This window comes from Citrus clementina, unplaced genomic scaffold (assembly GCF_000493195.1).
Source record: "Citrus clementina cultivar Clemenules unplaced genomic scaffold, Citrus_clementina_v1.0 scaffold_6, whole genome shotgun sequence".
In the NCBI taxonomy this organism is placed as follows: domain Eukaryota; kingdom Viridiplantae; phylum Streptophyta; class Magnoliopsida; order Sapindales; family Rutaceae; genus Citrus; species Citrus x clementina.
The window spans coordinates 9,597,382-9,615,045 of record NW_006262139.1 but is presented as its reverse complement, the minus strand read 5'-3'; the positions used below and the strand labels follow the sequence as shown (position 1 = coordinate 9,615,045).

At 33.5% G+C, this 17,664-nt stretch overlaps 1 protein-coding gene across 1 annotated transcript; it reads left to right on the top strand.

The window, feature by feature from the left end:
- The first annotated feature begins 15,486 nt into the window (after positions 1 to 15,486).
- On the top strand, positions 15,487 to 16,903 carry LOC18038024 (scopoletin glucosyltransferase). The gene is made up of 2 exons (XM_006428663.2): positions 15,487 to 16,205; positions 16,249 to 16,903. The coding sequence occupies exons 1-2, from the start codon at positions 15,487 to 15,489 to the stop codon at positions 16,901 to 16,903; spliced, it is 1,374 nt and encodes a 457-aa protein (XP_006428726.2).
- The last annotated feature ends 761 nt before the right edge of the window (positions 16,904 to 17,664 follow it).

Genomic DNA, 17,664 nt, shown 5'->3' with positions numbered 1-17,664 from the left:
ATAATTATCAATTAAAATTTTATAAAAAAATTAGTAAAAGGATCATCTCAATCTTGAATCCAAGTTCATTTTTCTAAAATCTTGCTAGCTTACAATTATTTGTATAGTCCCTAATAAAATGGAGTGACTAACCCCGCTGCAAGTTCACCAGTCATTCATTTGAGAAATTCTATAATACCTCAAAGATATCGTGTGAGTCATAAAATAAACAAATAATATTATGATATGTGTACATTTTTTTGAAGAACCATCATGCAATTGATGGTTATATAAAATTCAAATATACATGTCATACATACATTAATCAGTTGTATTACTTCTGATGTCCCACTCATTTTAGTTTGAACATAGCTTACAACATTTTTCCACCATGCCTTTTTAAAATCTTTACTAATAAGTTGGCAACATGACTAAATATGTATTTTACATTATAAAATATATTTATATGTTCTAAAATCATTTCTATTAAAAGCTTAATAAATTTATATTTTATAAAACAAAATAAATTAACATTGTTGGGGTTACTATTCCACCAAGGTGAAGGTGGCAGCAATAGCAACGGTGGTAGCAAGTAGCAACGACAACAGTGGAAAATGAGAATTTTTGTTTTTATTTTTCAAATATATAAAGAAAGGCAATGAGAATTTTAAAATTTGAGTGGAATAATATGATCATTCCAAGGAATGAGATTCCCATTCCAACCTCCTCCATTGGAATGAGAATCCTAATAATCATTCACAATTTCAAGTGGGGGCTGCCATTTTGATTCCAATTCTCCCTCTCATTTATGCAAGTAAACACGTCATTTATTCTCATTTCTTGATTCATATTCTAATTGTTGATAAGTATACACACCATAAGTATATAATAAAATGTTATTTCAATTGCATTGATAGTATTAAAATAAAAATAGTATTAACATGACTTACATATAGGGATGGATATGAATATTTGATGGATAATATCCATCCAAAATCTTTTTGGATATGGATATGGATAATTTTAAAATTATCCAATTAGATATTGGATGGATATGGATAGTTGATGGATATCCAAAGTCCAATTCATTTATCCAATTTTAAGGTAAAAAAAACTTATATTGTAAAACTAAAAAGAAAAAAATAAAACGAATGTCATAGATTATTGATTTAGCAAACCCTCAGATTGTCACCAACCGCTCTTCACTCGCTAGTGCTCATCGCTCTTTGGCCGCTCATCATTCGTCGCTCATCTCTTCTCTTCTCTTTTCTCTCTGTCAATAAGGAAAAGGAACAAGCGGAGGCAAACCTGCAACTCAGATCTCTCTCTTTTGACTTCTATGTATATAACTCAAATCTCCCTCTTTTTCTTCACTTGCATTCCTCAAATTTTGTTTGATTCGTCGCCTTTGATCTGTAGTAATAATAGGCTGTGCTTCTTTTAAAAAAAAATTCGCAACATTCGTTTTTGGGGAAAAAAAATATGTATAATGGTAAATATTTACCCTGTTTTTCTCAATTTATTTGCTCTGTTAACTTGTAGGGTTTTCATTATTAGTTTTTATTTTTTCTTCTCTCTCTTCGCTTCTCTTCTTTCTCAGCAGCTCTCACAATATCTCACCTTGAATTTTTCAATTGTAAGAACGTGTTCAACTTGACTTGAAGCCAACCAAAATGGAAACAATTTCTCTTCTCCCCATGTGCCCATAAATTTGTTTGTTTCCATCACTTTTTAGACCTTTTCAGATGTTTCATGGTCCATAAAGCAACGTTTCTCACCTTTTAGAAATTTTTTTGCTCATATTTTGTATTGAATTTTGAGGAAATTGATCAACTTCTTATGCTCAATGGGTTTTGTTAATTGGTTAATTTTTTTTAATTTGGTTTGTTTGATTGAAAAAAAAAAGTATAGTGTTGTTTGAATTTGGTTGAATATATAAAAAAAAGAGAGAGTTAATTTGGTCGCTAAGAATAATCATTTCACTTATATACAGAATATAAAAAAAAAGAGTATGCTTGGATTGAATTTGGTTGAAGCATTTGGTGAGTCTAGTGTTGTTTCTAGTTTTAGTTCAGCTGTTATAAGCATGTTTGATGTGCAAAAATTTAATGCATTTAAAAGCCAACATATTCATAAACGAGCCATGTTGGAGTTAAATACTTACTTGAAAGAGGAGGATAAGAGACTTCGATATTTTAATGTGGTGGAAGGTGAATAGAAGTGGATATCCTATATTTTCATAGATTGCTAGAGATTTTTTGGTTGTTTCGGTCTCCATAGTTGCTTCCAGGTCTACTTTTAGTGCAGGTGGTCGATTTTTAAGTTCACCTCGTAGTATACTTCATCCGAGTACATTAGAGGCCTTAATGTGTACACATAATTGGATATGCTCAATTGAAAGGTATCAAATTTATCTCACTTCTACACTTTATTTAATTTTGATAATATTTGTTTTCTTTATATTTCTTAAGTGTTTTTTTGGAAAAAAAAAAATAGGTGGGATTCCTAAAGATAAGGTGATAAATGGAAAAGAAATGAAGGAAAAAGTGACTGATAATGATAATGAAGAGGAGACACAACCATGTTTTGAATAGTATTTCTTTTTTCTTTTTCTAGTATGTGCTTGATGCTCATTTTGATGATCAATTATGAATTATCATGGTCATAAATAATACAAATTATTTACTTGTTTAATTCTTTGTTTTGATTTGCAGATTAATGATGATAGTCAAGCTGGAGATTGAAAGCTTATATAAATTGTACAAGGCTTGTTAGAAGAATGAAGTTTTTGTGTTTAGTTTGAAATTAAGTTGTAATTTTGTATTATAATTTCTTTTTATGAATTTATAGTTTGATTTTTTTATTTGAGATGTTTATTATTTTATTTGATATTAGTATTTGATATTGGTTTAATTATTTCATATTTTTATTTTTATTTCATATTTTTGGTATTACTTTGTATGTAATAAAAATTAAATATCCATAGATATTCATATCCATATCCATGTCCAGCATTAAATGATGGATATGGATATTGATATATCTATCATGGATAATTAAGGATTTGTACTTGGATGGTTAATATCAATCCACAATTGGATATTTGCCATCCCTACATACATATGTCAGTACAATTAGTCAATGGTGGTAGTTGTCATTAAATTGAAATTGTAACTTTAGTTATAATTAGAATTACCATTGGAATTGGAATTGTAATTATAATTGCAATGGTAACGGCAATTCTAATTGTAGTTTGAATTGAAATTGAACTTGTAATTTGAATTGGAGTTGCAATTGTAATTGAAATTACAATTGCAATTGTTATGATCATTGCAATTGTAATTGAGATGAAATTGTTATCAATTGTAATTCTAATTCTAATTTGAATTAAGGATTGTCAAATTTTAGTTGGTACAAATATTACCCATATATGTGCAAATTTATAATTATCCATAATCTTCACATCCATCCATATCTAATTTTAGATGCTGGATGTGGATGTGGATCTCTATAGATATCCGTATATATTAATTTTTTAAAATTAAAAAATCTTACAAAATATTATTAAGTTAACAACATGATTAACAATGTGTTTTACATTATAAAATTTAATTTATATTTCCTAAAATCATTACTATTAAAAGTAAATTAAATTTTAATTTTATAAAACAAAATAAATTAACATTATATATGTTATTGTTTTGCCACATTGGTCCCATTGCAGACAAAGATGAAGGTGGTAAAATCGTGACGATTTAGGTGCCATCAGACTCAGTTTTATAATCTATACAGTGGTACTAATTTCTTTTTTTTTTAAAAAAAAGAGTAATGATGGTTGCAGAAATTTCCACCCTAAGGAACAGTTGCACTTAACTCCTTATACGTGTAGCGATAGGACAATGCCCACAAACTCACTGTCAACCAACAAGTATGACCAAGGTGGCCGTGAATCTGAATGCACCACCGTTAGGCTATGGAATATGTTGCTGCTGCTACTTTGGGTGACCTTTCCACCACCACAGTCTACTTTGGGCCAATGAAATTAGTACTTTTCCATAAATCATATAATTTCGAAATTGGTGGTGCCAAATTCGTCATCGTTCAGCCACCTTGGCTCTACTTAGGGCTGGGCACTATTTGGTTCGGTTCGGTTTTTTATCTAAATCGAACCGAACCAAAACCAATCGGTTCTAACGAGTTGAAACCGAAAATGAACCGAAATTTAAAACGAACCGAATTATTTCGGTTCGGTTCGGTTCTAAACTTCAGTTCAGTTTGGGCCGATTTGGTTCTATTCGGTTTCAATTTTACAGTTTCTCCCTTGATTGAACTGCACACTTAATACCAATATTTTATAGAACGTGATAAAATTTAGCAAAATAAAAACTCATAAGTCAAAGAAAAACATGATTCAGAAATAGAAATTGACGATAACAAAAAAATCATAATAAATTTTTCATTCCTAACATAATAATAATACACCAAAAATCTCAAATGAAACCATTTGCAATAACCAATAAGGCCTTCAAAATCAACATCTATTCAATGACCAAGCATGGCCATGTCACCAAAATCTGGCAAGTCAGCAATTGCAACAAAGACCCAAAAAAAAAATTATAATTTCTCAAAATTAATTTTACTGTGATCACAATGGAGAAGAGCAGATCACTCCCTAAGTAATCATCATCATTTTCCAGTGAGTTCTATTTCAACAACCAATCAAATTTATACATTTTCAATGGTCCAAACAGCAAAAGGAACGGATTTGCAACACCAAATCCAAAAAAAATAAACAAATACAAAAAAAAGCAAAAAGAAAAAAATCAAAATTTAATATTGTTATTTCACTTAAACAAAGAAATGGATCTATAATAGAAATAAAATAAAAAAACAAAAGCGAGAGAAATAAGAAGAAAATAAGAATTCTTGTGGGATTGTCGATGGCTTGTGACGAAGGAGGGTAAAGGATGGATCTTGTGGGGGCTGCCAGTTGTGTGTGTGTTCAGAGAAACGAGCGACTGCCGGTGGTGGAAATGGATTGTGCTGCCGATGAGAGTGTGAAAGAGTGAGGGTGTGAGTGTGTGCTGCCGGCGGTGAGAAAGAGACGAGTGAGTGTGTAATTGATTTTTGGTTTAGGTTTTGTTTAGCTATTTATGTGTGTAAAATATTTTTTTAACTTTAATTGAAAGAACCGATCGATTTGTCGGTTCGGTTCGGTTTTGATCCGAACCAAACATAAACCAATCGGTTCTTCAATTTGTGACCCGTTTGGTTTTTGCTAGTAAAAACCGTTTTTGCTAGTAAAACCGAACCGAATGCCCACCCCGCCTTTACTTGTGATGGCTACATAACTGCCTAAATATTAGTGCCAGTGACTGCTTCAACAATATTATCAATAGTTTTGCTTTCCAGTCCTAATTTTGTAAATTAGAATTTTTTTTTTAATTTTGATTCTAGGTAAAGGGTGGGTACTGGATAAATAAATAATATCTATGTCCATAAAATATCAAGTGGGATAATTTTTTAAAATATTCATACTTCAATATAGAATATTTTGGATGGATATTATCTAATCTAAATTGAATGGATTTGATTGCAATCCCTCTTTGAAATTATAATTGTAATTGTAAGGATTATTCTATGACACCATGATACAACCACAAACTCTTGTACAAATTTATCTTATACAAACTGATGTGTCATTAATTCATTGGTTGAATAAAAATATAAAATAATAGGAATAAATCATGTGGGCTAAGAAATATTTAATTCAACCAATAAATTAACGCCACATCAGTTTATACAAAATAAATTTGTACAAGAGTTTGTGACTATATCATTACTTTTTTTTTTTACAGCGTCAATAATGTAACAAATGTGCCCTATTAGATTTGGTCAACAGCATAAGATATTTGTATTAATAGAAGATATAGATCATTTTAAAAAACTGTAATCCCTTAGCAAACTGTAATAAAATTACAATCAAAATTGGAATTAGTCAATGGTTGTAATTGTCATTGAACTAAAATTATAACCATAATTATAATTGGAATTACCATTGACATTGTTGTTTTAACTAGATACTGGGCAAGGAGAGAAACCCAGTTAAACACAATAAGTTTGTAAATGAAGGGGGTTGGGGTGCCTTAATTGATCGAGGCGTGTTGTCTACGTTGACCTTCTATGAGGCTTTAGAATGAACAAAGAAGGGAGGTTGATTGAATGAATTTGGACTTATAGAGAAATGGTTCCAAGGTCTTTACTTAACTTGCAAAATGTAGACAAAGAGGTTAGGGTTGGAGCCATGGTGGTTGGCGACCATACTTGGATGCTCAAGTTAGTTTTAGGATTGTTTTGAGTGTGAAAACCTTGCAAGCTCTCAATAATGGCATTGCTCAAGGTAGAAGATGAGTCTTATCCTTTTTTGTGTGTTTATTGCTTAGAATTGCTTAGTAAGAAAGAGAAAACTTAAGCGTCCTTATATGGAGTACCCTAGGGTATTCTTTTCACCGTGTCACTTGGCGCAATTTTATTGGCACTTTTCTCTCTCTACACAACGATACTCCTATCCTTTGGCATTATGATCATTTGGGACTATAAAGCATGCTTGAAGAATAAGTTGGTTCATCATTTACACATTTTGTCCATAAAAAACACCCGTTGAAATTTGTTGGGTTGTCTAGCATGTCTCTACGGAGGTTACAATGCAATTGCTGGTGTGTTAGATAAGGACAAATGGTCCCAACTATTTTGGTAGGCCGTCTCTGGCTTTCGTAGGCATGGCAGCCCATCACTCACTCTTGTTTAGTAAAAATCTCTTCATTGGTTCCTCATTTTCAATTAAGAATTCAATATTCTTTTTTATAATAATGACACTTCATGTCGTGATATTTTGGATATTTTCTCTAAAATTTTTGTCCTTAACATGGTGAAATCCATATACTATTCTAATCTCTAGTGTACCCAATATAAGCCAAGCTACTCTGGGTGACTTTTATATTATAATTACTTTTGACATGTGGCATTCTCCTATTAGTCTTCCATTTCTTCCACAAACAAGATTCCTCTAGTATCTTTACGGTGAAAGTATTTAAGGCATTCAAAACTCTCAAAATAATTATGAATGACACATGGTGATATCTAACCTTTCTTCATTGATGGCTAATTAGGGAGGGGTACCTTACTTGCCCTTTTTTTTTGAGTTAATCACACAAGTCCCCTTGCTTAGGAAACTATCCCCTAATTTATTTACGTTGTCGGATGTAACTGCCTTTACTTTGTGAGTAGTGGGCTTTAGGGTATGCATAGTTGGGTATTCTTTTGGCACGTCTTCTTCTTCTTTTTTTCTATTTTTCTTTTACACGTATCCTTATGAGGGCCAAGCCCTTTGGAAAGTAAGGAAGTAAGATAACCACTAACTAGTTTTGTTTCACTTCTTTCTCCCATTTTAAATTTTAAAATAGATCACACTTCTCAACTGTCAGGTATGCATCTAATATGCGTATATAACCCTAACTACAAGATACCCCTTTATCTTCTTTTGATACAGGATAGGTGCCAACTTCGACTTTCCTCTAATCCGATTGTACAATCCCTTTTTTTAATTCCTTATCCTTTTCTTTTCCACTAATTTTCTTCCTCCATTGAAATCCCTAAAATTTCTCTATTATTGTGCTTTTTCGCAGCGATCTCCATTCTTCTTCCTAGTGTTTGTTAGGTATGTCTCGCTCCTTTACCTATTTTGTTTCTTTCTTTCTCTTCTCCACGTGCACTTCTTGGTTTCCTTTGTGATCTTACTTTTATTTTTTTTGGCAACTATTGTCAGTTACTTTTAGATCTGGTTTTTGGCACTCGGATCTTACTTCTTTAAGAATCTTAGGTATTCTTTGTATTATTCTTTTTCTCTTATGTGTATACGCTTTGCTATACTAGTTTTTCGTTTCAGATCTTGTAAAAAGTCTTTAATTTTATTTTTTTTTTAGCGTTGATTTGTAGGTTTTGCTTTGAGGGTTTTGCTTTTTAGGTTTGTGGTTTTGGGAGGATAAGTAAGAAAAAGATAGGCATAAAAGAGCATAATTTAACATATGACTCAAGTGGATAAAGCCTTTCATTTGAAGCTGCCCGCTATACAATGACTAGTAGGGATGAAGAGTCTTCCTCGAGTGGTTTAGAGAGTAGTAGCCATCATTCAGAATTTTACTGTGACGTTCGTACAAGCTATAGCAGCCCTAAGATGTTGTGTGCTGTCTTTCATGCTTGGAGGATTAACTCCAGAGGCAAACCCCCTATTAGCCAATCTAAAAGGAAGGCCAAAATACAAACCTCAATCTATATCCCCAAATCTCCTTCTCTCTCTTCTTCCAAATCCAACAAATCTCACTCTTTAGGGGGTAGAAAGATTACCCCTATGAGATCTTAAACATATTAAAACCTAGCACAACATTCCCTCTTCAGTTCATCTTTGGGTACCCAATAAAAATGAAATATTAAAGCGTCCTGAGATATATGAGATAGCATTTCACATTGACTTTTTTTACCTGGGACTCTGCTTATCCCTCTAACTCTTTTTAAGAAAGATTATTAGCTACCTTCGCTTCGGCATAAATTAGTTATCCTTATTTAGTTGGAGAGTTTTTTCTAGCCTATAGGTGTTATGATCAGAAATGTTTTGAAAATATATTTTCCTTCAAGAGTTAAGAGGGACTTATTAGCTAAAGAAGCCCAAAGGTTTGTGCAATGGCTGCTTTTCCACTTGGGCCACCTACATTAACTAATGAAAATGGACCTACCTTAAAAAAATAGTAAAAACATGGTTGATTTGTGGTTGATGGTGAGTAGGAGTAGGATATCCTAGTTGGTGGTGAGAATGTGAAGGTTTGAAATTCGTTCAATAAAGACAATACGTGTTTTTTTTTCTCGATTTATTTATTTAACTATTCTTCTTACTTGGGCTTCTTATGACCTTATAGATGTCAGTGGATCAAGAAGAAATGCCTCATTCAAGAGGTAGAGAAATAAACAATTACTAATAGAGGATTTTGACATTATAGAAAGAGTGATGTATTGAGTGATGATAGGTTGGAAAAAGTTGGGTTGATCGATGAGAGCCTTCTATCTACCTCTGAGGATAAGCCATGTATGAGTAAAGGGTGTTCCGAGTATATTCTTAGTCTCCTGTGTTTTGCTTTTTCAGCTTCTTTGTTTCTTACTCTTCATTTTTTTTTTCTGCTTATGGGATTTCAATGTTTACTTAGCTGACCTTTTCTTGTTTGGGTGCTTGATGGTTGGCAAACATGAACCCATCTACCTAAGATTTTGACTCCTATTTTAATCGAATGAGTAGCTCTTCCTCTAATGGTCTGAGTACACTCCTACTAAGGGTATTCGACTTCCTCGCTTTTCTGGAGTAACAACTAGGCCACAAAGTGCCTCCCTTAGCAGCTTTAAGGATACCCGACTACCTAAAAAAGAAAATTGTGGTTTTTATTCTCTTTGCATAGGAATTTCGTTGAAGGAAATTAAATCTAGTGGCAAATGAAAAAGTCTCGCAATTGGCTGGATTTATACATTATTTTACTGGGAATATTATCCTTAAGGTTGCGACAAAGACGGATAGGTTTGGCTTAAGTGAACACTATAACCAAGTACTCAAAGCCTGTCAAGATATGAGTGTTTCTCCAATTCTAGCTCTTCTTCCCTTTTATTTTATTTTATTTTGGTTAGTTATAGGCAACATTCTTCCTAAGTCACGACCTTCAAGACTTTAGTGCCAGTTTCATTACTCAGACGAATGTGGCGAAGCTGAGAAGTGAACTTTAAAGCCATAAGTCACATGAAAGATAAGCTTGCTTAAGAAAATAAAGCCTTGAAATGAGGCCTCAATGACCTATCCGGGGACAGAACTCAGGTGACCAAAAATGTTGAGGAGCTGCAGGCTAAGTATAGAGAATTTCTATCTTAGCAGAAGGAAATGACGGACAGTGCCTTTGCTCACACAATGATTGAGGTTTAAAGTATAGATCCAATGCTAATATGCCTCATAAAGTGGAGAAATTGGTAGACAAATTTGCTATCTCGGTAGCGATCGAGGCCAAGTAGGAGTCCTGCATGCCCCAATTTGATAACCCAAAAATGTCAACTAGTTTATCCTAACCAAAACTCTTGTTGGATACCACTGCAATTGATCCTCATGCTTCTTCGACCTCTGCTTATCCTGCTGCTCAAAACGATGATGATGGAGATAATTTGTTTGCAAAAGATCACTCTTGTGCAACTTTCCACTTAGTTGTTCTTTGTTGATTCTGACTCGAAACTCTTTTTCTTATTTTCCTATTATGCCTTATCTTACCAAGGTAACTAATTGTTTCAAAGTTGTCCTTGCAAATTCCTTTTTCTTTTATACTTGGCTATAATGGTATTCTTGATTTGGTGTGTGATTGGCTATATTGTCTGTAGTTTTGTGTTTGCTTATTTAGCTAAGTAGGTTTCTTAGAAATCTCTCGGGTATCTCTAATGTACTTGGAAGATATTTCCGTGACGTTGGGCACCTCAGGTCTCGATTAGCTTATACATACTTATTCTTTCAAGGTTGAGCAACTTAATTCCATCATATACATGACAATTCATTTAAATATGCTTGTTGTTTATATTTAAGAAATTATGCCAAATCATAACATATAATCAATAATCAAAGTATCATTAGGACAATTTGATTAAACATAAAAATTTTCAATCGGCGTAATAATCATAGTGAATAAATTCATTTTATTTGCTCTTCTTGAGCTCTATTTAGGACCTTCTTGGCCTTTTCTTAAATGAATCAAAATATTATGTTTTTTTATTTACTTCAAATTGAATTAATAGAGTAAGTAATATTATGAGTGTTTACTCGCTTACCTTTTTTATTATATACTTTGGACATCCAAGTCTTGTGGTTGTCATTTTTTTTCAAACTATTTATCTCTTACTTTTCATAAGCAAGAGAACACAGAGTGTGGGCATGTGCATACTTTAAAAGAACCTTATGATGCTAAGGTATGATTGCTTACTCTGCCCTCGGGTGTTCTGTGACCTTCTTTCTCTTCCTTCAAATAGCCACATTTTCAAAGTCGTTTTGAAAAGTTGCTTATTATTTATTTGTATACTTTTTGCTAGCTTTGACCTTGAATAGATCATTATGATCAAGATAGGTTAGGAATCTTAGCTTACTTTGAACTTATGTTGCGTCATAATAAACATTGTACAATAATAGGCGCGAAGTTAAACTAATGGTGATTATATTCAAGCTGAATAGTATCTCAAACCATTCATCCACGTTCCATAATTGAAAGACGAGTACAAAGAGCACACATTATCACGTTTTATAAATCAAATATATTCATAGGTAATGGCAATATAGATCATTATATGACTTAGGTTTGGTTATCCTAATGAGAAGGGGAGATCCCATAATCTCTTATTATGTCATTAAAGACTTAGGGAATTAAAAAGTGCAATTGACCACTAGGCCTTCTATATATTAAAAACACGTAAATATTAAAGAAAACAAATAAAATAAACAAAATGAAGTAAAACATTGTTCGATCGTTAATAGTATTTCTTCAGCATGGTGGCACTCCACATGTGCTTCAATATCATTCCATCCATGTAAAGTAGCTTGTAGGCTCCAAATCCAACTGGCTTATCCACACAGTATGGCCTTTTTCAGTTCTTCTCAAATGAACCTTTAGAGCATACATTGGTGTCCTCAGTCACCTTCCATAAAACTAAATCTCCTTTGAATGATCTAGGGAGCACCGTCTTGTCATACATACTCAAGATGTGGTGTTGGTATGGCACTGTCCTTAACTATATTCTAGCCTTTTTCTCTACTATGAGGTCGAGATTAGAAGCAACTAAAGAGGTGTGCTCTATTTCATCAAAGTGTGTTGTCCTCTAGGAGGGTATCCCAATTTCTATTGGAATCTTTGCATCGATTCCATACATAAAAAAAAAATGGTGTCTCCCTAATAGATACGTTATGGGTAGTTAGGTATGCCTATAAGATACTGCGTAACTCATCTAGCCATGCTCTTTTCTTTTTCTCCAGCTTCTTTTTTAAGATACCCTTGATGATCTTGTTGATAGTCTCCACTTGTCCATTGGTTGCAGGTGAGCTGGTGAAGCAAAATGGTTGGCTATCCTAAGTCTTGAACAGAAACTCCAGAATCTCTTGTTGTTAAACTACTTTCCATTGTCATTGAATTATGGCACTGAGGATGCCAAACCTATAGATGAGATATTTTCATATGAATTTGGTGGTTTTTTTTTGTGATACTTGTTAACGGTTCTATTTTAGCCTGTTTTATAAAGTAATATATTGTGACAATGACATACTTCGCTTACCCCCTTCTAGTTGGCTTTGTGCCAATGAGATCTACACTACAAATAGCAAAAGATTAGAGAGATAACATGTTAATTTCTCAAGGGGTAGATAGGGTGCCTTAGCAAATCTCTGGCATTTTTACACAGCTTCTCACCATTTTCTTATCATCCTCCCACATTATAGGCCGATAATATCCCTAACAAAAGGCTTTTTGTGCTAGCGACATGCTCTATAATGATTTGCCACAAATCCCCTCATGTATCTCTCTCATGACATACTCGGCCTGATTACTTCCCAAGCATTTCAAATATGAGAGGGTAAACCCTCTCCTATATTGAGTCTCTTGGATAAGGTAGTAACATGCAGCTTTATACTTCAACTTTCTCGCTTCGTCTTTGTTCGTAGGCAACTCTCATTTCTCTGAGCTATGATTGGTTCCATCCAAGACTCCTCCATGGATGTTTCTCTAACCTTTTTCGGCCTAGACGAACAACACTAGGAGTGGGTATATATTTTACCATAATGGAACCAACTAATTAAGTTGCGCCAAAGAAGGACATCTTGGCCAAATTATTTGCTTTGCAATTCTCCATTCTTGGTACCCATTCTACATTAACTTCACAGAACTAAGATATCAACTCATTGGTTTTCCAAGGTACCTCTTTGTATTCTCTTTTTTGACTTGATGCTTTGAAGCGACTTGACTAACCACCAACTGAGAATCACTTTTAATATGGTCTCTCTTTGCTCCCAAGGCTTTTCACATTCTCAACCCAACAATGATAACTTCATATTCAGCTTCGTTATTTAAAGCTTTGAATCCAAATTCATTATATAACACAACTTCACCTTGCCTGAGCTAATGATGATTACTTCTGCACCACTTCCATGTGAGTTAGAAGAGGCATTAACACATATTTTCCATACTTGTTTCTTCTTCTATCACTGATTTTACCTTGCTCGGCTATCCCAGGATTCCCTCACCCCAAAGTCATTGGCAAATTCTGCTAAGAATTAGGTAATAGGTCGAGCTTTGATGGCCGAGTGAGGCTTAAAGATGACGCTAAACTTGCTGAATTGAAGAGTCCAACTACTTTTGTGTTAGATCCAATGGTAATAGAACAAAAAACAAAAAGAGGGGCATGGTGCACCCGTTGCATCGTAGCTGGATCTTATTATAAGTTGTAACTGTAATTGTTACAACTATTGTAATAGTACAATAATAGTTATAACTATAATTGTAACTGGAATTACAATCAAAATTAAAGTTGTAATTGTTCTTTGTACAAATCCAACTATATTTGCAGTTTTACTTACAAGTAAGAATACAATTATAATTGTAATTGCACTTGCAATTGTAATTACAATTTACAATTGCTATTCAAATTATTGTTACAATTACAATTTTTTTATTGTTATTAAATATTATTATAATAACAACTGTAATTTGTTGATGGAATTAGGATTACATTTGTTATTGTAATTACTATTGTACTTGGAAGTGAAATTGGAATTACTACTAAATTTGTATTGTAATTGGAATTACAATTGAAATTAAAGTTTGTAATTTTTTTTCTAATTGAATTTAGAATTAATAATAAAATATTGAAATTGAAAATATTGATGTAGTTCTAGTAATTGCAATTGTATCTGTAGTTAAAATTGAAATTGCGTCTCAACTTACAAATTATAAATAGAAATTAAATAATAAATAGAAATTAAATTCTAATTACTAAGTAGAACTGTTCAACAAATAATTATCTAAAAAAGTGGACCACCACGTTCTGTCGCTGGCGATTGCCCGCAGACTCTCAAGTCTCAATTGTATTCCATGACAACTTCTAGCGGCTGAGTGTATAAGGTATCAAATCCGATTGTCTATATTTTTTAAAAATATTTATTACATGCGATCTGTCAATTGATCAAGTGCATGATAGCCTTAGCACGAATAAATGAATGATAGCTGCGGACTGCCAGTTGCGTAACTTAGCTGTCTTCAAATAAATTTGACTTTTTGTTTTGACATAATCCCATTTTTTTCAAATTAGTTAGATGCAAAGTTTGTGTAAAACATCTTCATTGAAGATTCCAATCGACAAGTTGGCCTAACACTCACTTGCCAATATATATATTTTAAGGGTCTTTATATTGAAAATATATATATATATATATATATATATAAAGCTGTGACTTGAGGAGGTGATGTGGCATCACCATTTCTCATCTTTTTATATTCTCTATTATTTAATAAATAGAGAAATTTTCTTTTATATTTGGCTTTTCGTCTTTTCATAATTAATTTGATTGTTATTACACAATAATAATTATGTAAAGATTTTAATGAGGCATATTCTTTGTAATGAATATTTAAGGGGTAATGTTATGAATTTATTAAAATAAATATAGATGTTGATAATATATATCTCTTAGTTTCTCTACTATCTCCCATTAGTAACTTTTAGCTTCTCTATAACTTCCACTATCTCACAAGAAATTATGATCCATAATTTTTCATTAATTTCATAGAGTGATTATGTAACTATAAAAGAAGAGCTTATCTTTTTGTTTTGTACACACACAATTGAAATGAATAAAATCACTCTATAATATATTCTCTCATTTTATTCTTTATCTTACGTTGCTTCTTTATTAGTATTGCTGGCTAATAGTTTTTTTTTTATTTTTTATAAGGCTGCATCATCTTAAAAAAAATCAATTCATATTTTTTATCAGTTTCATCAAGTGTAAATTAAAAAAAATGATAATACTAAATTCTTTTTTCAAAGCCGCTTGAAACGCGATTCTATTTTTTAATTTTAAAATATTTCTCAAATATAACGTTAATTATATAATAAATAAACAATAACATGTGTGCGGCTGACCCACCCGAGTTGACCTCCTCACTCATTTCGATTTGAACGTACCTTACAGCATTTTTCTAGCATGTCTACCTTCCTACCGACTACAGCGACCATACAAAAGGTCCTGCGGTTTATTGAACTCTTGCTCTTAAGCAGAAAATGATTTCTTGTGTCTTATTTAATTCAAGATTTATACTGGCACCCTCTTCAACGAAAATCCATGACCACGAGCAGCTGCATGTATTCTTCGTTCCTTTCATGTCGCCAGGCCACCAGATCGATATGGCCAGAATCTTCGCCTCACGCGGCGTCAAGGCCACCATTCTCACCACTCCACTTAACATTTCTCGCTTTGAGTCCACCATCAACCGCGACGACTACCACCACCACAATCCCATCAAACTTCTACTACTGAACTTCCCCTCCACTGCTGCAAACTTGCCACCCAATTGTGAAAATCTTGACGCGATCCCGTCCAGAGACCTCTCCTACAACTTCAGCAAAGCAATCATGATGTTACAGCCCCAGGCCGACGATCTCGTCCGTCAATGTCAACCCGATGCCATCATATCCGATATGAACTTCCCTTGGACGGCCGAGATTGCCCGGAAGTACGGCATCCCACGTCTTGTTTTTCGTGGAACTTGTTGTTTCTCTCTTTCCTTATCCGTCGCCGCTGCCCAACATAAGCCTAACGTGAACGTAAGCTCTGATACTGAAACGTTCTTGGTCCCCGGATTACCTCGACCGGTTTACATCACCCAGTCCCAGATGCCAGACCAGTTTTTTGGTAACACCGATTTGCAAGAGTTCTTCGAGAAGTTCATCAAAGCTGAGCGTAATTCGTATGGTGTTGTGGCTAATACGTTCTTTGAGATCGAACCGGATTATGTAAAACATTATGAGAAGGTTACGGGCAAAGTTGTGTATCCAGTCGGACCTGTTTCTCTTTTCAACACAAAGGCTATTGACATAGCCGAGAGGAAACGGAGGAGACAGAGGTAGTGTTGATGAAGACTATTGTGTTTCTTGGCTTGACTCCAGGGAATCCAACTCAGTGCTTTACGTTTGTTTTGGAAGCTTGTATGAGTTTGCTGAGTCACAGCTTCTGGAGATTGCTCTGGGCCTCGAATCTTCAAATATTTGTTTCATTTGGGTTATTAAAAGTGATGCGTTTTTGTTATTGGATAAGGATTTTGAAGAGAGAGTTAAAGATAGAGAGCTTATAATAAAAGGTTGGGCGCCACAAGTTCTTATTTTGAACCACCCAGCAGTTGGTGGGTTCATGACTCACTGTGGGTGGAACTCAGTTCTTGAATCGGTGAGCTCAGGCGTGCCGATGATAACTTGGCCACTCTTTGCTGAGCAATTTTACAATGGGAATTTTGTATTAACTCACTGGAAAATCGGAGTTGGTGTTGGCGTAGAGAGCGGGTTGGCTTGGGGAGAGGAAGAAAAGATTGGTGTTTTGGTTCGGAGAGACCGAGTTGAGAAAGTGGTGTCTCAGTTCATGATAAATGGTGGCGAAGAGGTTGAAGGAATGAGAAAACGAGCAAGTAAACTCAGTGAGTTGGCAAAGATAGCCGTAAGCAAAGGCGGCTCTTCTTATGTCAACGTGGGCCTTTTGATTGATGATCTTTTAAATCAAAAAGTGGAACGATTATCGAAGAAAAAGGAAACTGTTGATCAATTCGTGTAACTACCTAGTTGGGAAATTGTCTTTGTTCTTGTCATGTTCAATTTCTCGGTAATATTTTTGTTTGTACTCTATAACATGTTGCCCATACCTTTAACGCATTAAGTGTGTGTTTGAAAATGAGGTACTGTAACTTTTAATCTACAGTTGTTGTGGAGTAAAAATTACAGTTGTGGAGTAGAAGTTGAGAAAAAAAATTTGCTAAGTTGTCAAAATCCAACTACAAATGCTATCAAACACCTTAGTAGCTGGGCTTTGACAGTCCAACTATCTCACCATACTTCTAAACGGGCTATAAATACAGGGACATCTAGTTCGGTTTTATTTTGTTATATTCTAAATAAATTATTTCAGTTTGGTTTGGTTTGGTTAATAAGAACCAAATGGTCTAAAAAATGTGAACCGATCAATTTTCAATTTGAATCGAATCGAATTAAAAATTAAATTCAATTCAGTGTAAAAAAAAAAGAGCGAAATTTCTATATATATATACATATATGTATTACGCACACATAATAATAATTTTTTATTGATATTTTTGCATAAAATATGAATTCAAATGAAAAGTATAAAATATATGATTAATATAAAAGAAAAATATTAAATTTCAAGAAACGAATCGTATAAAATCGAGTCCAACATAAGAACTTAACTAAAATAATTTAATTTGATTCGTAACTTCTTGAACTAATCAGATTCGGTTTGATTTCATTTTTAGAAAAAATCAAACCGAGACGATTAATGCCCCTCCCTTAAAATAAGGG